This window comes from Trichosurus vulpecula, chromosome 2, assembly GCF_011100635.1.
Source record: "Trichosurus vulpecula isolate mTriVul1 chromosome 2, mTriVul1.pri, whole genome shotgun sequence".
NCBI lineage: Eukaryota > Metazoa > Chordata > Mammalia > Diprotodontia > Phalangeridae > Trichosurus > Trichosurus vulpecula.
This window is the reverse complement of record NC_050574.1, coordinates 338445200-338464648: the sequence shown is the minus strand read 5'-3', so window position 1 is coordinate 338464648 and position 19449 is coordinate 338445200. Positions and strand designations below refer to the sequence as shown.

The 19449-nt window shown below is 36.0% G+C and overlaps 1 protein-coding gene across 4 annotated transcripts in view; it reads right to left on the bottom strand.

Annotated features, from left to right (window-relative positions):
• GSK3B (glycogen synthase kinase 3 beta) overlaps window positions 1–19449 on the bottom strand; it is a 285006-nt gene that overhangs the window by 145806 nt on the left and 119751 nt on the right. For all 4 annotated transcript variants that reach the window (XM_036746202.1, XM_036746204.1, XM_036746201.1 and 1 more), the window contains exon 3: window positions 12367–12450. In XM_036746202.1, the coding sequence (XP_036602097.1) occupies window positions 12367–12450 (84 nt within the window). The remainder of the gene's footprint in view (window positions 1–12366; window positions 12451–19449) is intronic.

The following is a 19449-nucleotide window of genomic DNA, read 5'->3' as shown; positions in this document are numbered from 1 at the left end:
GGGTTCTCTTCCTGAACCCTGCTTGGATCTGAGTCATGGTCCTACTTGGCGGTTCTGGGGGGAGGAGGAGCGCTGGTGTAGCAGAACTTGCAGTGACAGTGAAGGAGAAGTAGCTCTGAAAACAGCAATGCTTGGACCCTAAAGCTTGGGACAATGTACTCTCTACTCTACAATCACTCATACACTGACAAAAAGCTCAAGGGTCAAGTAGTTGGCTGGGACCATAACAAAGCAGCAAAAACAGATTCAGACCATAGAATCTTTTTTTGACAACAAAGAAGATCAAAACATACAGCCAGAAGAAGTCAACAAAGTCAAAGAGCCTACATCAAAAGCCTCCAAGAAAAATATGAATTGGGCTCAGGCCATGGAAGAGCTCAAAAAGGATTTGAAAAAGCAAGTAAAAGAAGTAGAGGAAAAATTGGGAAGAGAAATGAGAGTGGTACAAGAAAATCAGAAAAACAAGTCAATGACTTGCTAAAGGAGACCCAAAAAACATTGAAGAAAATAACACCTTAAAAAATAGACTAACTCAAATGGCAAAAGAGCTCCAAAAAGCCAATGAGGAGAAGAATGCCTTGAAAGGCAGAATTAGCCAAATGGAAAAAGAGATCCAAAAGACCACTGAAGAAAATACCACCTTAAAAATTAGAATGGAGCAAGTGGAAGCTAGTGACTTTATGAGAAATCAAAAAACTATAAAACATAACCAAAAGAATGAAAAAAATGGAAGACAATATGAAATATCTCACTGGAAAAACCACTGACCTGGAGAATAGATCCAGGAGAGATAATTTAAAAACTATTGGACTACCTGAAAGCCATGATCAAAAAAAAGAGCCTAGATAACATCGTCCAAGAAATTATCAAGGAAATTGCCCAGATATTCTAGAACCAGAGGGTAAAACAGAAATTGAAAGAATCCACTGATCATCTCAAAAAAACAAACAAACAAGAAACAAAAAACTCCTACAAATATTATAGCTAAATTCCAGAGTTCTCAGGTCAAGAAGAAAATATTGCAAGCAGTCAGAAAGAAACAATTTGAGTACTGTGGAAACACAATCAGGATAAAACAAGATCTAACAGCTTCTACATAAGGGATCGAAGGGCTTGGAATATGATATTCTGGAGGTCAAAGGAGCTAGGATTAAAACCAAGAATCACCTACCCAACAAAACTGAGTATAATACTCCAGGACAAAATATGGATTTTCAATAAAATAGGGGACTTTCAAGCATTCTTGAAAAAGAAAAGACCAGAGCTGAAGAGAAAATTTGACTTTCGAATACAAGAATAAAGAGAAGCACGAAAAGGTAAACAAGAAAGAGAAATCATAAGGGATTTACTAAAGTTGAACTGTTTTGGTTACATTCCTACATGGAAAGATGATATTTGTAACTCATGAAACCTTTCTAAGTATTAGAGTAGTTGAAGAGAATACATATGTATGTGTGTGTGTGTGTGTGTGTATAGACAAAGGCCACAGGGTAAGTTCAACATGAAGGGATGATATCTAAAAATAAATAAATACAACTAAGGGGGGGAGAGAGAAATATATTGGGAGATGGAGAAAAAGAGAGATAGAATGGGGTAAATTATCTCACATAAATGTGGCAAGAAAAAGCTGTTATGTTGGAAGGGAAGAGGGGGCAGGTGAAATGGAATGAATGAATCTTGCTCTCATCAGACTTGACTTAAGAAGGGAATAAGATATACACTCAATTGGGTATCTTACCCTACAGGAAAGTAGGGAGGAAGGGGATAAGAGAGCGGGGATAATAGAAGGGAGGGGGGATGGGGAAGGAGGTAATCAAAAGCAAACACTTTTGAAAAGGGCCAGGGTCAAGGGGATAAAATTGAATAAAGGGAGACAGAATAGGATGGAGGGAAATATAGTTAGTCTTTCACAACATAACGGTTATGGAAGTGTTCTGCATAATGATATATGTCTGGCCTATGTTGAATTGTTTGCCTTCTCAAGGAGGGTGGGTGGGGAGAGAAGAAGGGAGAATATTTGGAACTTAAAAGTTCTAAAAACAAATGCTCGAAAAAAGTTGATTTTTAAATGCAACTGGGAAATAAGATATACAGGCGATGGAGTATAGAAAGCTATCTTGTCCTACACGAATGTAAGGGGAAAGGGGAAAAGGTGGAGGGTGGGTGACAGAAGGGAAGGCAGACTAGGGAAAGGGACAATCTGAATATATACCATCTTAGGGTAGGGGTAGGGTAGAAATGGGGAGAAAATTTGTAACTGAAAATCTTGTGGAAATCCTCCTGACTTTAGGGCCGGTGCTCTACTCACTGTGCCACCTAGCTGCCCCCGATCTTGTGGAAATCAATGTTGAAAACTAAGAAATATTAAATAAAGAAATAAAGAGGGAAAAAAAGCCAGTATTCACACCGTAAAAAGAAAGAAAAGAAAAAGAAAATGCTCAGACCTAGGGAATGGAGTGTCCTGTGACAGGAGTTTCAAAGAGAACAGTATCACTAGTACATTGGGGTGGGTAGTATAAGAGGACTGGGGGGAGGAGAAGAGACAGATTATGAAAGTCTTTGAAAGCCAAACTAAGGACTGTACATTTGATCCTAGAGGTGACAGGGAACCACTAGAGTTTGACTGGGGGTGAGGGCTGGGAGTGGAGGGCAGGTAGCAGGCAAGTGGGCAGTGGGGGAGAGAAGATTGACATGGGCAGACTTGTGCTTTAAGAAGTTTGCTTTGACACCTGGCTGAAGAATGGACTTCAGTTGGGAGACCAACCAGAAGGCTATTGTAGTAGTCCTTATGTGAGGAGATGGAGGTACGCAGTAGGGTGGCAGTAATGTCAGAGGAAAAAGGGGAGCATACATGAAAGATGTTACAGATATAAAATCAAGAGACCTTGGCAACAGATTAGGGGAAAGGATAGTGAGTTCAGTTTTGGACATGTTGAGCTTAAGATGTCTACTGAACAAAGTATAAAATGGTCTCTACTCAAAATGAGTTTACATTCTAACGGGGGAGACCACAAATACAAATAAAAATATGTAGCATAAAATAGTTAACACACACATACATAAAGTCATTAAATATAAGGTTCTATGGGAGAGAGGGCACCAGTGGTTTGGGTGAATTAAGAAAGATTTCCTGCAGAAGATGGTATCTTAACTACATCTTAAAGAAAGAAAGGATTCTCTGAGGTAAGGAGAGAAAGCATTCCAGGCATGATGGATAGCCACTGCAAAGGCACGGAGGCAGGAGATGAAGAATCCTAAATGAAGAAAAGAAAGAAGGTCAGTTTGGCAGGAGATGGCCAATGGATAATTTGAGCACTCCACTGGTACCCCCAATGTCATAAAAGCCTCAGTACAAAACGAGGACCTAATGTGGAAGACTTACAGGACATGAACAAGAGTTACATTGAATAGAAAGACACGGGTAAAAATGCAATGTATAAGTATTCACATTAATGAGACCATAAATACATCAAAATATCAAACATTAAAACCACATTCAATATAATTTAATCCTTCTCAATGATTCAAGAAACTTCAAGATATTACACTGAATCATCCCCTAACCACTGTACTGTGTATGTGACCAAGTTCAGAAAGACTGATGTCTACATATATACCTATATATGATCGTATTCCATGACCCTTACCTTTAGGCAAGTAATTTTAAAAATCACCCAATGCACATAGCCTTCTGTATCCTTTTTGAAGATCTATAGAGCCTATAACCTCCCTGGGTTCAAATTCATTTAAATCCAAACATTTATTAAACATCCATTAATATAATGCACTATGCTATTAAAAGACCATGATGAAATATTCCATACCCTCAGGGAGTTTACATTCTAAAAAATAAAATTTATATTACATTTAAGCACATGGAACTCCTGGCAATCTCTTCTTTCTATTTCTACAATGAACAGAATTTAAAAAATAGAATTCTGTCTTGGGGGGGTGGGAGAGGGAGAAAGTCTGGAACTCAAATTCATGTGGAACTGAGCATTGTAAACTAAAAATAAAAAATCCTAATTAAAAAATAGAATTCCTCCAAAGTAAAGGCAAAAAGAACATATAGTTTTAAGGGGAAGGGACATTTTTTTTACTTTGAATATCTATGACAGAATATATATACATACATGCAGATATATGTATGTATGTGTACACATATATAAAAATTTGCTTTCTGGGACATCTTCCATGTTTTTAGCCGAAGGGGAAAAAAAGGAAAGGAGAAAGACAAGAAGAAGAAAAGAAGGGGAGGAAGAGAAATAGAAATAGCCAGACATAAGGGAAGAGGAACAATAAATAACGATAATGGACATAAGGAATGATAAAAAGGTAAGATCTAAGATTATTAATCAAATTTAAATCATGGTAGTAGATATGGTATAGTAAAATACTCTCCTCATGCTCTGAATTTGTCATGAACACAAGTATCACAATTCATATACTTTGTAGGTACTCACAAAATCCAACTAATCTCTAGTCAGAAAAAGATGGCCACCTGTCTTTTTCCAATTAGTATCCCCTAAAAATCTTTTCTCTATTAATTTAAGTAAGTATACATTGCTCTAGTGCAATAAATATTAATAATTACAACTCAAGACTAAGGCTGCAATTATGCCACATCTCAAGTCTTTGGCCTTTGTCCTCTGGGTACCTTGGCTTTCATCCCTTCTCTCTCCAGTCATAGGCTAGCAACTAGATTATTTATAGTCCTGAGGCTTGGGAATATGGCCAAAAAGAGGCCTTAAAGTGGTAAGGGTAGGGTGGGGCACCACAAAGAAGAAGTAAAATAAATAAATAAAAGTGCTACCCATTTAACTGATAGGTGAAGGAACAGTGAAGGAAGTTTGTCCAGTGGAGCAATCTTACTGCATTTGGATTTGAATGGAGCTGAAATCAGTGACAAAGTCATTAACTCTGGCAAAGTCTTTCATGTCTCTCTGTGTGGCTTTAGTTTTACCAAAATGTTAAGTTAAAATATAGGATAGGGTCCCTTATCCAAATTGCTCTTCTTTAAAAATATAAATGCTGCTTGGCAGACACTGATTTCTTCCCCTCCCACCCACCCCCATCCCAATATGGAGGATGTTCCAAAATCAACGCAAGCTTAAAACTACACTGAGACTTCGATAATACTCTCTATATCATAAGGTTTCCACTCATCCGAGTCTGGTGCCCTCCTCCCCTCCCAAGTTTAGAAAAACAATCCCTTTGACAGCATAGGGCTTTATATTAAAAGATATTCATGAAATTTCATAAAATTTTAGATACCATCTCATTCCATACCTCACAAAGTACCTGTAATCAGTAAGAGATAGGCATTAATATGATTGCTCAAACCTGCCTCCATCTACGTCACCTATGCAGCAGTGCCATCTCTGTGAAGAGAAAAAGCTCTGAACTTAGAGAGAGGGTCTGAGTTTGAATTTTGGCTCTGAGAGTTATCTATGTAGTCTTGTATAAAGCATTTAACTTCTCTTTAATTTCCTCATAAGTAAAATTGGATTGTTAGACCAAATGATATCTAATGTCTCTTCTGGATATCAACTCTAGTGTGCCAAGCGAATTAGCTTCTCTACCTTACAAATTAGAGATCAATGAGTGTCCTCAAGGAAGAAAGAAGGCTGTGGAGAGGATTTTTTGGGTAATCTAGGGGGTTTCTCATGTGAGAAACAAAAGAAGGAATTCTGTTTCTACAGCTTGGAGTGATAACAGAATATAAGTGAGAGGTGACTGGTTCTAATCAGAGCTGTAACCTAGCAGAACTAGGCTTCTGATCACGTAAAAGGTCACAAGCTTGTATGCATGCTTAACGAGCTGTTTGAGGGGGAACATATCAAGTAAGAGAACATGAAATGGGTGGTTTGGGAGGTTGCAGCTAGCCAATGGAGAGCAAGGGGAAAATCTGAATTGGGAAAAGGATAAAAAGCATTGCATCTGTCTGAGTAGGGGTACAGGGAGCTACCCATTCTCAGTGAATATAAAATAAAAAAGACCTTTCTTGGCTTCACAATGAGTATTGTTCTTTTTAGAGTGAGCACATTTCTCATACTCATCAAATATAGTTTGCTTTTTCTTTTTAGCAACTTTCAAAACCTTTTTCCCAATGGCTGTGAAACTTGTTTCTGTAGAAGCTCAGTAATGCATTGGAAAAAAAATCAATTAAGGGACACATTCAAGTAAAAGAACAACTTACTGGTCTTCTTCCTTAGAAAAACATAAAATACTGGGCCCACTGGGCTTAATTCAAGGCATATTAAAATTTTTTTACTTCTAAAACATAACAAGCTTCTAAAAAGAAATGGGAGTGAAAGTGCAGTGAAAGAGAAAGGTGGTTGTAAAATTTGAAAAGGGGGAGAGAAACAAGAGTAGAAAGGGGGAGACAGCATATAAGGAAAAAGAGGAAAATATATGAAAACAGGGGAGAAAAGGTTCTGAGGCAAATGTTAGGAGGTAAACTAGTTGTTCACTTTCCAAGTCAGCTATGATATTTTAAAACATAAAATGCCTCACAGCACCATTAACAATTCTATAACTTCTTAGATAAACGTGGTGGCCAAGTCAGTTTTCCAAGAAAGAAATTATTTTCTAAGTTGCAAAAGTAGTAACTTGAGTTTGATCCTAACCACAGAATGAATTTGAGACATGGATCCAGTCAGAGGTTCTTGTCTCTCACATGAGCTGGTCGAACCTCAAATGCCTTTTCTAGCTGTCCCCTTGCAATGAAGCCGGTTGGGCTTCCCCTTCTTCCCTTCTTCCTCAGCTGAGAGTATTTAGATGAGTATTTAAGGGTACAGTAGAACCCTTTGCTCATGACTGATTTTGTGTGTACAGTTCAAGCAGTGAGCAGACAATTCTAATTTTTACTTTCCTACCTGAGGGTCTTACACTTACATCTGTTTACCAAATACCTGAAGAATGTAAAATTATATGTATTAAGAGGATCACTTGAACACAGTAGATGCCTCTTAGGGGATTTTTTTTTAAAGAGGGCAGTACATAAATGCCAGAAGACAATAGTACTTTTACTTCCAATAGAATGATATGATTAAAGACATTAGGTGCAGTTTCAGTCAACATTTATTTGTAAAAGCTAAAGTAGCAAATGGGGCAGCTAAGTGGTGCAGTAGATAGAGCACTGGGCCTGGGATCAGAAGTGCTGAATTCAAATCTGACCTCAGACACTTGGTGGTTATGTGACCGTGGACATGCCACTTAATCCCAATTTGCCTCAGTTCCTCATCTGTAAAATAAATAGGAGAAGGAAATGGCAAACCACTCCAGAATCTCTGCCAAGAAAACTTGTCCATGGAAGTTATGTAGAGTAAGAAACAAGTGAATAACAACAACAAAGTAGCAAACAGGCCCTGCCCTCAAGGAGCTTCTAATTAAATGATAGGGAGACAGAATTGGGAGAAATATGTATAAACAAGTAATACAGAATATGATTAAATGAAAAAAAAGGTACAGAATACTATAAATTAAATTTGAAGAAGTTTCCAGAAAGCCTCCCCTGATTCCCCCCTAGGCTGAAAGTAAAGATACCACCAGGGTTAATTCTTAAGGGGAAAGAGTATTAGGAAAGCCCATTTTTGGCTAGTGGACAGCATGAAAAAAGGCAGAGTGTGAACAAGGGACAGTGAGCTGTCCAGCACAGCCAGAAAGGAGCCCAAGAGGAGAAGTAGCAAGAAACAAATCTGGAGAGGTAACATGGACATGAGAATAAAGAAAACAATAAAACGACTAATTAACTTTGTAAACAAAAAGGCGAACTAACTCCATGTCACATCAAATTCAGCTGAAGGAAATGGAAAGGAGAAGTCTCTGGGGGCAGACGATGGAATGCATAAAATACCGTATCTGAAGGATTGTCGAGGGGAAGAAGGATCAGAATTGGCTGGGGGTGGGAGGTTGGCACCAAAAAATGTAGCACTGGAAGCTGAAGAGGCAGATTTAGGCTTGATGCAAATAAAAACTTACTAACAACGAGAATGATGTAGAAATGTAATGAGGTAGCCTAAGAAGGAGTGAGCTATTCAGGCAGAGGCTTCATGACCAATTATCAATAACAGGGCAGAGAGGATTCTATTATAGATTAGCCTAGATTGTGTGTGATGTTTCTAGGTTCAAACAGCCTCTTGATGTGCCAAGAACTGATACTGCTGGTTGTTTAACCTCAGTTGGATATTGTATTATACAGACAACACCTTGCAGAGAGTCAACCAATCATTAAGTAGTCAGTGTTTTAAAAATGTCTGCTCAATTGCTAACTAAGAAATCTCAGGACAAGAGGATAAGGATCTTTAATTGAGCAAGCATTTGCTGTAATTTAATAAACACATAATCTGCATATGCAAGATGTTCTGTGCTAGCCTATACTTGAGACTGTCTAAGAAGTAGCTGTATCTATAGCAATCTGTACTTAAAACCATTTATTTCTTTGGGATCTATCAACATGTACAGAGGTCTGTCTTACTAGTTTTGGCTTTGTTTCAGCTCTGCCCTTCTCAAACTAAATTCCCCATAAAAGGAAGAAACTAAGCAGCAGGAAGAGTTAACTGCCCAAGATTACTAGCAGTATACTCAGTACTTCAGAAAATATCTCCTGCCTCGGACTCAAGTAACTTTTTTCCTTTTCTCCGAAATCAAGCCAGCCTAGGTATTTTCATCCTCAGTGAGAACAAAGCAGTATTTTTTTTTTGCCCCATTGTGCATTCATTAGATTCAACTGTGCTGAATACTAAGGTTTGCATGTAAGATTTTACTTATTGGCACATTAATTTGATTTTGTTTATGGTTATTCAGATGATGGTGACTATGATAATGACAACTATAAAAACTGTGTAATATATGTGACCACAAGTTGAGAAAATTTAGCACCTACCAAATACCTAAAAATACATGACCAAACAGCCAAAATTATACACTGTGGAAGCACAGTATCACCCTGTCCTTCAAAAATAAACAAGGAATCCCTGTACTACAAATATGAAACCCAAAATGTATTTGAAAATTCAGTAGATAAACTCAAATATAATGAGATCATCATCAGAAACAAAACTGTTGCCTATAATCACCCAGTCATAATGCTGACCCATAAATTTTTAAGAACGATGTTTTTTAATAGATCTTGCCATATCAAATGGTCACATCCAATCTTTGTGCAATGAAAAGTTCTCAAAAATAGAGACCTAAGTATATAAGAAATCAAAACCAAGTAATAAGAGGATAAAGTACATTATCATGCCTCTCATCCTGCCTGCTGTTGGGCCTGGAAAACATGTGCTTACACATTCTGATATTGTTGCTGTTATAAAAAGCAGTCATTTTATCCATCTTGTGTAATGATCTACCATATATTAAACAACAACAACAAAACACTGAATAGTGAGCTCTCTCAGGTAGACCATCTCTCATTCAACCAAATTTAAGATGAGAAGAATTAGAATAGCAACAATAATAAAACCCTGAAGATCAGGGCAGCAACTCTAGCTTTGTAAGTGCTAAGACTCCTAAGTTTTTAAAATTAAATATAATATTTAATCAATGACAATCTACTTTCTATCCCTTCTACTACATGTCCAACCCTTCTCCTAATGGGAAAACAAGAAAAGCAAAACCAGAGTTACAAATATGTATAGCCAAGCGAAACAAATTTTCAATTTGGGTCATGTCCAAAGAAGATATTGTCCCAATCTATACTCCATCTGGGGGTGGGTAGCACATTTAAATCATCGTGAGTCCTCTGGAATTGTGGTTAGTCACTGATCAGAGTACTTAAGACTTTCACAGTTGGTTACCTTTACAATATTGTTGTTACTGTATAACTGCTCCATCACATCCACATGCTGTAACTTGTCAATACATACCCCACCTCATTTTCTGATTCTTTGCCACGGTAAAAGAAATGCTATAGAAGTTTTTGTACACATGGGTTCTTTTCCTCTTTCTTTGATCTCTTTGAAGTATACACTTGGTAGTGGTATTACTGGGTCAAAGGGTATGCCCAATTTAAGAGCTTTCTAGGCATAGTTCCAGAATGGCTCTACCAGTTTATAGCTCTACCAAGAGAGCATTATGTACCTGTTTTCCCACAACTCCTCCATTATTTGTCCTTTTCCATTTTTATTGACTTTGCCAATCTTAGGGGTATGAGGTGACACATCAAGAACTTTTACATTTGCATTTCTCTAATTGATGGCGATTTGGAGCATTTTTTCCTGTCTATTGTTATCTTGGATTTCTTTTTCTAAAAACTATTTATATGCTATGAAGATGTATCAATCTGGGGATGGCTCTTAGTCTTACAAATATGAAACATCAAGTCCTTATACATCATGAAGCTTTATCAAAGAATCTTGCTGCAAAGATTTTCCTCCCCCATTTACTGTTTCTCTCCTAATATTAGCTGTACTGGTTCTGTCTGTGCAAAAACATTTTAAATTTTATATTAAAAAAAATTATCCATTTTATCATTTGTATGTCTCTTTAAATCTTGTTTGGTCATGAATTTTTCCCCTATCCACAGATCTGACAAATAATTTCTTCTTTGCTCCTCTGTTTATGATGTCACTCTAACAGCTTTTATTAAATATAAAGTTCTAATTGCAATAGCTGGGATCTTTGGGCTACTGTATTCATTTTTGTCTGTATATTATATTCCTAACCTATTCCAATCATCCATCATCATCACCATCATCATCAGTATCATTTATATAGTGCTTACTATTTGCTAAGCACTGTACTAAGTGTTTTACAAATATTATCTCATGTGAGCTTCAATACAATCACGGGAGGCAGGCACTATTATTAGACTCATTTTACAGTTAAGGAGACTGAGGCAAAGGTTAAATGACTTATCCAAGGTCAAAAAGCTAGGGTATGAACTCAGGTCTTCCTGACTCCAGGTTAAGTTCCTATCCACTGTGCCACATAGATGCCTAGATCAACCTCTCTATTTCTTAACCAGTACCAGAATGTTTTGGTGATTATGGTTTGTGGTATAGTGTGAGGTCTGGCACTGTAAGACTCCTTTCCTCCCCAATCTTTCTCATTATTTCCCATGGGATCCTTGACCTACTGCACTTCCACGTAAACTGTGTCATTTTTTCTACCTTTATAAAGTAATCCTTTGGTAATTTGATGTTTATGCCACTAAGTTAATAAACTTAGTACTGCCATTTTTATTATATTGGCTTAGCTCACCCATGAACAATTAATATTTCACCAATTAGAGAGATTTCTATTTGTGTAAAAAGTGTTTTGTAGTTATAGTCATATATTTCCTGTGTACATCTTAGCAAGTAGACCCGCCAGTGTTTTATTCGATTAATTTTTTGGTTGACTCTCTAGGGTTCTCTAAGTGAACTATTATATCATCTACAAAAGCAGTAACTTTGTTTCCTCTATGAAGGAAGGTTTTCAAACTAACTCAGGACTTTTTAAAATAGAAGTTAAACAAGTTACTTGCACTCACGGAATGCCACTACTTTTCTGAAGCTCAGTAGAAGCAATGCACATATCAAAACTGTTGAAATATAAATGTGTCCATTTAATTAAAGCTACTTTTTTTCTGAAAGTAAATACTAACAAATACAGTGGTCAAGTGTAACAATTGGAAAGAATGATCTTGGTTAAGAAATGTCAAAAATGGATAGATGTCCATATGGATGTCTCAAGAAATAATTCTTTGCCTCTTGCACAACTCCTCCCCTCACCTCTTTTCAGCTTACTTATACTATTCTATAACACCATCCTTTCAGTTGGTGAAGAAGATAGGAATACTCTGTAGTAGAGTCTCAGTTTATATTACCCTTTCTGCTAAAAATCCCTTTCTTTTCAAAGTGACAATACTTTACCCTTCCCCCAAAAATACTAATAATGGACTACTACGTGAATCAACAAGTACAAAGTAATATATAAAATATTCTATAATGCATTAAGAACAAACAATAAAAACTTCCTTCGATCCTTTAAATCAGAGAGAAAACAAAGAGGGAGAAACTTAGGCCTTTGTCACATTTTCTCAATTTCTGATATTTCATATCAGAGAGGCAGATTAGTATGACAGAAAACATACTGGATTTGGACTTCAAAGGCCTAGGCTCAAGTGCCAGATCCACAACTGTGGATACCTCCATTTGCTCATCAATAAAATGTAGATAATCCAGAATAGGGATGTCATAAGGATAAAAATAATAATAACCTAAAAACATAAAAACCTATAAAGTTTTATTAAAAAATAACATGGTTTTATTTTAATTAGCACCAGCATTTATAATATGCCAGACTCTGACTCAATGATTCCTATAGTACCTGTTTCTCTCTATTTACATTTTCTGCATGCATTACAATCATACCTACCTTCTCTCCACTGGAGTAGAAGAAATAACGCAATCGGACTATGTTACAGTGATCTAGCTTTCTCATGATCTGGAGTTCTCTGTTCTGAAAAAAGAGATATGGAAGAATATTAGAAAAGGGAAACTAACAAATCATGATGCACTGTAAAATGGTGATTCAGAAAACAGCAAGCACTAAAAATAGCCTAGCCTTATGATATTTGCTGTCAACAATACAACCTTTCTAACTATGCTTGAAAACAAAATGTCTTTCTTGTACAATAATGAACAAATAAAAGAAATTTGGCTATATTTTTACTTGTAAAACTAGGAATAATGAAACATTTTACAGAATCAAGTTTTACAACACAATTTATTCTCCTATAAACTGAAAAAGCTGAGAGAACTTTTTAGTAAAAGGGTTTGTTTTTAGTTCAGAGCTTTTGGTGAAAGTGTTAAGATGCAGGACTTAGGAACTGAAAATTACTGGTGCTGTTAGGAATTGTAGTTTCCACTTTTAGTAGTCCCCAAATCATATTGTCTCTTTGTTAACAAGAAAAAAATCCTTAATAGTACAGCAAGAGATCTGTGGTAACCTCATTCCTGCTACTATTTAGAATTCTACACTGGACTAGGCTGGCTGCTCAATAACAAGGATGGCATTACAGGAACCTAAAATATTTATATCGCTGAGGTTTCAGATAATATACAGTAAGTATACTCCTTCACTTTGTTATAAGAGCATAATTTCATATGCATTTACAGAGATGCCTTCATTAAAGCAGCATTCTGATTATATATATCAGAAACACTGTTACTAGATATAAAAAAAGATAAAACTATAAACACAGGAATGTATTCTAATACAGCAGAAATAAAAGGAGAAGAGTTTCCATGAAAAATTCAATTAAACATTTACATACCAATTGTGTAGAGAATACTATTACATTTGGAGGAACACATACTTGTATTGCTGTGTATGTCTTGTGTAAGAAAAAGGTTGGATTAAGGACAGAAGAGGTAGATTGCTTGGGTAGATTTGGAATAGGGCAGAATGGAATTCATGTCCTGGAAGAAACCAGTGACAGCTAAGCACATGAATCCCTGTCCCTAAAAGATCACTAAAATATACCTCAAAATGCTGAAGCTAAGAAAGCCTGGAAGATAATGAACTATTTATCATTACATCAATTCTCATTATTCAGAAAGTTTTATATCAGATTGAAATACAGAGCTGCCTGATGTATAATGCTGTTTCCTATTTTAGCAGGGTGAAAGGGTTGCTTTTGGAAGAAATAGTACAAAAAAGTACCTGGAGATACTGGATAAACACTAATTGTGCCTGGAGTTGTCCCTATTTTCAACTACATGAAGACAAAGAGAAGTTTGGTAGACTTTTCCCCTATGCAGTCATATGATGAATATTATAACTGATTCACATGATTGATGAAGATTTTCTTCCCTTTCTTTTTCTAAATATGACTTTGTCATATAGAACCTTCATTCACAGAGAAATCACTAATCAAACTTATAACTATACTTTAAATATACTAACTTATACTTTTTTTTCTAAAAAAGGAAAGAGTCATAATTGTTCCTTGTGGTCATAAAAGCTTTTGTGGAAAGCCTAAGTATTGCCATCCATTCCGCTAACATTCAACCACTGTCTTCAAAAATTTGTTCAAATTTTTTTCAATTTATTTCTAAAAGTCCCTGCACAAAAATGTCAGAGCAGTAAATACAGGAAGAAATAAAGTCAATTCAAAATATAAAACAACTATCAGGTACCTTCAAAAGAAATGTGTTTTTAGACATAAAAATACTTAAATGAGGAATGAGGGGAAAGGAACAGTTCAAATAAAATAGGAAAATATTAAAAGAAGCAAAAGCAGAAATGTCAGGGGAAAAGTCATTCTTCAAAACCGCAAAAACAAACTAGAATTTTCTCAGAATGCAAATGAGCAGGTACATTAAGCTGAGTTAAACAAATGTTCATTAAGTATTCATAGAAAATGTAAATGTTAAACAAATATACTTAATGAAAGATTATTACACTGAAGGACAAAATGTTATAAAAAGAAAACACAGGAAAACACAAAATTACACAGCTAGAAAAAAATTTGTAAACTATGTGTATGAAACTGTCATTTCTAAGAACTGGAATACAGCAAGATAAATTAAGAATTATTAGTCTCCTGGAAATGTCAAGATGGCAACCTTTGTCACATGAACCTAAATTATGAAATGATTTTATGAATGAAAATGAAATTAGGCATGAAAACTTCTCAGAATTACCGAAAAGGAGGGTACAGTTACAAATTATCAGAATATAAAGCATGCCAATGGGGTAAATCTCAAATTCAACTCATCCAGGGACACCACTGTCAAACTTCAAGAACACAATAAAATTCTTTTATTAAGAAGCACAAAATAAAAGCGTTGATTTGAATGATGCTTTTCTACAAAAATGAGAAATAAAAAACATATGACAAACCTCATGTGAAAAAATATGACTTCATCCCCAAATCAGCTATTTGCCAAAGCTAAGCATTTAAGAATCAGAAGAATTTGTAAAATCAAAGTCTTTAAGCAGAGGCCAGAGAGCGTAGAAATTCCTACAACTGATGGTGATAAATACTTAAGATCACCTATTTGCTTGCTTCAGTGTAATCAATATGAAGGTAAAACAAAAGAATCGTATTGATTTGATTAAGAAATTAATGATTCACATTGACTACAATAGCACAAGGGAAGAGAAAAGGGGATTACATGAATAGTCCAAATGGATGAGAGAAGTGGGTTATAAATTTTATCTTGGGGAGAGGGGAGCAAGGTGGCAGAGAAAAGGCAGGTACTTGCCTAAGCTCTCCCCCAAATCCCTCAAGAGATGTTTAAATAATTCCCTAAAATAAATTCTGGAGTGGCAGAACCCATGAAAGGACAAGGTGAAACAATTTTCCACCCCAAAACAACTTAGAAGGTCAGCAGGAAAGGTATGCAGCACTGGGTTAACAGTGGAGTACAGTCCAGCACAGCCCAGACTCTAAGGAGGTTGAACAACTGGTCAGAAGGAGATCACAAGGGTCTCTTTGCTGGCATGGGAGCAGGGGTGGTTGCTCACAGACCACAGCACAGGCCAGGAGAGCTGTGACCACATAGCTCCTTAGATCACACCACCTTGGAAGAACTGAAAATTTATAGATACCTAGAACTAGCTCTGAAAACAACAGCAGGAAAAATCTGAGGCCCCCTCAACCCCAGGAGCAGAGCCCAACTTCAACATAAAATTAAAAGTCAATAAATAGGATAGAAAAGTGAGGAAACAACAAAAAGGGACCTGACAAGAAAAGGTTACTAAAATGGCAGGAAAAGAGTAAACAATTCCCAAGAAAATGTTAAAAGAGCTACATCCAAAGCTTCAAAGAAAAAATGTGAATTGGTCTCAGAAGGAAAAACAATTCCTTGAAGAGCTCAAAAAGGATTTTAAAAATCAAATAAGAGAGTTAGAGGAAAAATTGAGTAAAGAAATGAAAGTGATGGAAGAAAATCATGAAAAAAAAAAGTCAAGAACTCAGTAAAAGAAGAACAAAAAATACTTAAGAAAATAATACCTTAAAAACTAGAATAGACCAAATGGTAAAAGGGGCATAACAATTCACCGAAAAGAAGAACTCTAAAAAGCATAACTAGTCAATGGGAAAAAGATGTACAAAAATTCACTGAAGAGAACTCCTTACAAAGCAGAACTGAACAAATTGAAAGGGAGATACAGAACCTCACTGGAGAAAATAATTCCTTAAAAATTGGAGATACACAAGTGGAAGCTGATTTTTCCAGGAGACAACAAGAAACGATAATGGTAAGCCGAGCCAATTAAAAAAAAAAAGACAGTTCTACCTAAATTAACTTTTTTATTCAGTTCCATACCAATCAAACTATCAAAACGTTATTTTCTGGAACTAGAAAAAAATAGTAGCAAAATTCATCTGGAAGAACAAAAGTTCAAGATTAGCAAGGGAATCAATGAAAAAAATGTGAAGGAAGATGGCTTAATAGTACCAGATCTCAAATTATATTACAAAGCAGTAATCATCAAAACAATCTGGTACTGGCTAAGAAATAGTGGTGGATCAGTGAAATAGATTACTAATAAATGACCACAGTAATCTAGGGTTTGATAAACCCAAAGATCCAAGCTTTTAGGACAAGAACTCAATATGTGACAAAAACTGGTGGGAAAACTAGAAAGCAGTTTGACAGATATCAGGTATGGAGCAACATCTCGCACTGTATACCAAGATAAATTCAAAAGGGGTACATGATTTGCACATAAAGGGTGGTAACATAAGCAAACCAGGAGAGTATGAAATGGTTTACCTGTCCAATCTATGGATAAAAAAAATTCATGATTAAACAAGAGATAAAGAGCATTGCAGGATATAAAATTGATAATTCTGATTACATGAAATTCAAAAGATTTTGCATAAACAAAACCAATGCAGCCTAGAATATAAGAAAAGTATTAAACAGGGGTGAGGGGGGGAGGGCGGCAGCAGGATTTACAGCAAGTTTCTCTCATAAAGACCTAAGTTCTCAAACATATATAGAGAACTTAGCCAAATTTATAAGGGTACAAGTCATTCCCCAAATGATAAATGGTCAAAGAATATGAACAGGCAATTTTCAGAAGAAGAAATCAAAGCCATCTATAGTCATATGAAAAAATGCTCTAAATCACTACTGATTAGAGAAGTGCAAGTTAAAACAAAGCTGAGGTGCCCTATTATACATATCAGATTGGCTAATATGTCAGAAAAGGAAAATGACAAATACTGAAGGGGATGTGGGAAAACTGGGACCTGAATGCACTGCTGGTGGAGTTGGGAACTAATTCAACCATTCTGGAGAGCAATTTGGAACATTGTCCAAAGGGTTATAAAATTGTGCATACCCTTTGACCCAACAATATCACTACTAGGTCTGTATCCCAAAGAGAAACAAACCAAAAAAAGAAAGAAAAAGACCTGTATGTACAAAAACCAGTTATAGCAGCTCTTTTTGTGTTGGCAAAGGACTGGAAATTGAGGGGATTCCCATCAGTTGATGAGTGGCTGAACAAGTTGTAGTATGTGATTGAGATGGAATATTGTGCTCTAAGAAATGACAAACAGGATGCTTTCAGAAAAACCTGAAAAGACTTACATAAACTAATAGAAGGTGAAGTAAGCAGAACCCAGAGAACACTGTACACAATAAAACAATATTATATAATGATCAACTGTTGATGACTTAGCTATTCTCAGCAATACAATCATCTAAGGACTTATGATAAAAAATGTTGACCATCTCTAGAGAAAGAAATGATGGAGTATGAGTGCAATTTCTTTATTTTTCTTGTATGTTTTTGGTCTCTATTTTCTTTCACGACATGACTAATATGGAAATGTTTTGCATGACTGCACATGTAAAACCTATATAAAATTAGGTGCTTTCTCCATGAAGGGGAGGGGAAAGAGAAAGGGAGAGAATGTAGAACTCAAAATTTTAACAAATCAGTGTTAAAAAGTTTTTACATATAAGTGGAAAAAAATTTTTAAAAGATGGTCAACAGTAACATTTCCACACCCCCCCCAATATTTTTAAGAATTCTTGGCCCAAAGTTTTTTTTTCTTGTTAATTTGTTTTATTACGAAAGGCAATGTGACAAATTGGTCACACCCTTTTTGAAATGAGAATTTCTGTTTATTTCTGGATTTTCATAAGAGTTCCACATGCACCAAAGAGAACAGTATAAATCAACCCTAAATCATCTGCCCTAGTCCCATTCTGCATGTACACAGTACTTTATGCATTTGCTGAATTGAAAGAAACCCAAGAAAATAAGTAAGATCATCGATAAAGAGAGATGGCATCTTAAGTCAGTGTTAAAACAGGATTTCTTTCATAGGTCACTGATATTATTATGATGGCATGAGGGCTAGCTTGAACACAAAAAACCATTATTTTTCTGTCTAAACACACAAGTAATAGAACATCTGAATATTTAGTAAGCTTTTGTGATATTGCTGTAGCAGGACTTTGTCTGTGAAGTAACATTAAGGTCCTTTTATAGAGCAGAAAATAATAGCATATTAGAACAGGATAGAAACACAACTGAAAGTGCATACACTTATGACGAAACATAATATTCATGAGTAATCATGAATGACAAAGAAAAGCCAAGACTTCACTGTCCATGGTGGACAGTGAGGTTGGGAACTCATAACACGGACCTTAGAAGCTAATGAAGGTAGTGGCTATTAGTGTGGTAGGCCGTGGAGATGACTGAGGCCCTTGGATTTGAAGTTTCCTCTCACTGTGTTCTACAAAGATGCAGCACTCTGAACCTCAAAAGTGGTACAGTAGTGGCAGCAGGGTGGGGTCCTAATCCCAGGAGATGGAGATCAATTCAAGGACCCTGGTAGAGACAAAGCAAGGCCTGCCACCCCACCCAAAGACAAAGCAGGAAACCTGCTCCATGCACAAAGATCCAATGAAAGAACTACTAGAGAGATAAGTAAACCTAAGAACATAATGAGAAATATTCCAGATCCAAATACTACATAGGTTCCACATTTTGGTTACAACAGATCCAAAGGTACCTATTATTACAACTTGGAAAGTGAAAAAAAAAAAAACAAACTCCTTAACAACTGCAAGCAGAGACTCAAAAGAAAAAAATACTCTCCATAAGGGCTACATGAATACCTAGAAAAAATGAGGCAAAAGATAAAAAAATGAGGCAAAAGATCAAAAAATGAGTAAAAAATTGGAAGGAGAAAAAGCAGCTTAGAAGAGAAATGACAAGACTTACAGAAATAAAAGACTTCCTGAAAACTAGAAAAAAACAAACAAATCAATGACTCCATGAAACAAGAAATAGTAAAACAAAATAAAAAAGAAACGTAATGGAATAAAATGTAAGGTATATAATATGAAAAGCAACCGACCTAACAAAGAGATCAAGGAGAGCTATTTTAAGAATCACTGCACTCGGGGACAGAGTGAAGATGGCAGCTGGAAAGCAGGGACTTGCATGAGCTCTCCCCCAGGTCCCTCCAAACAC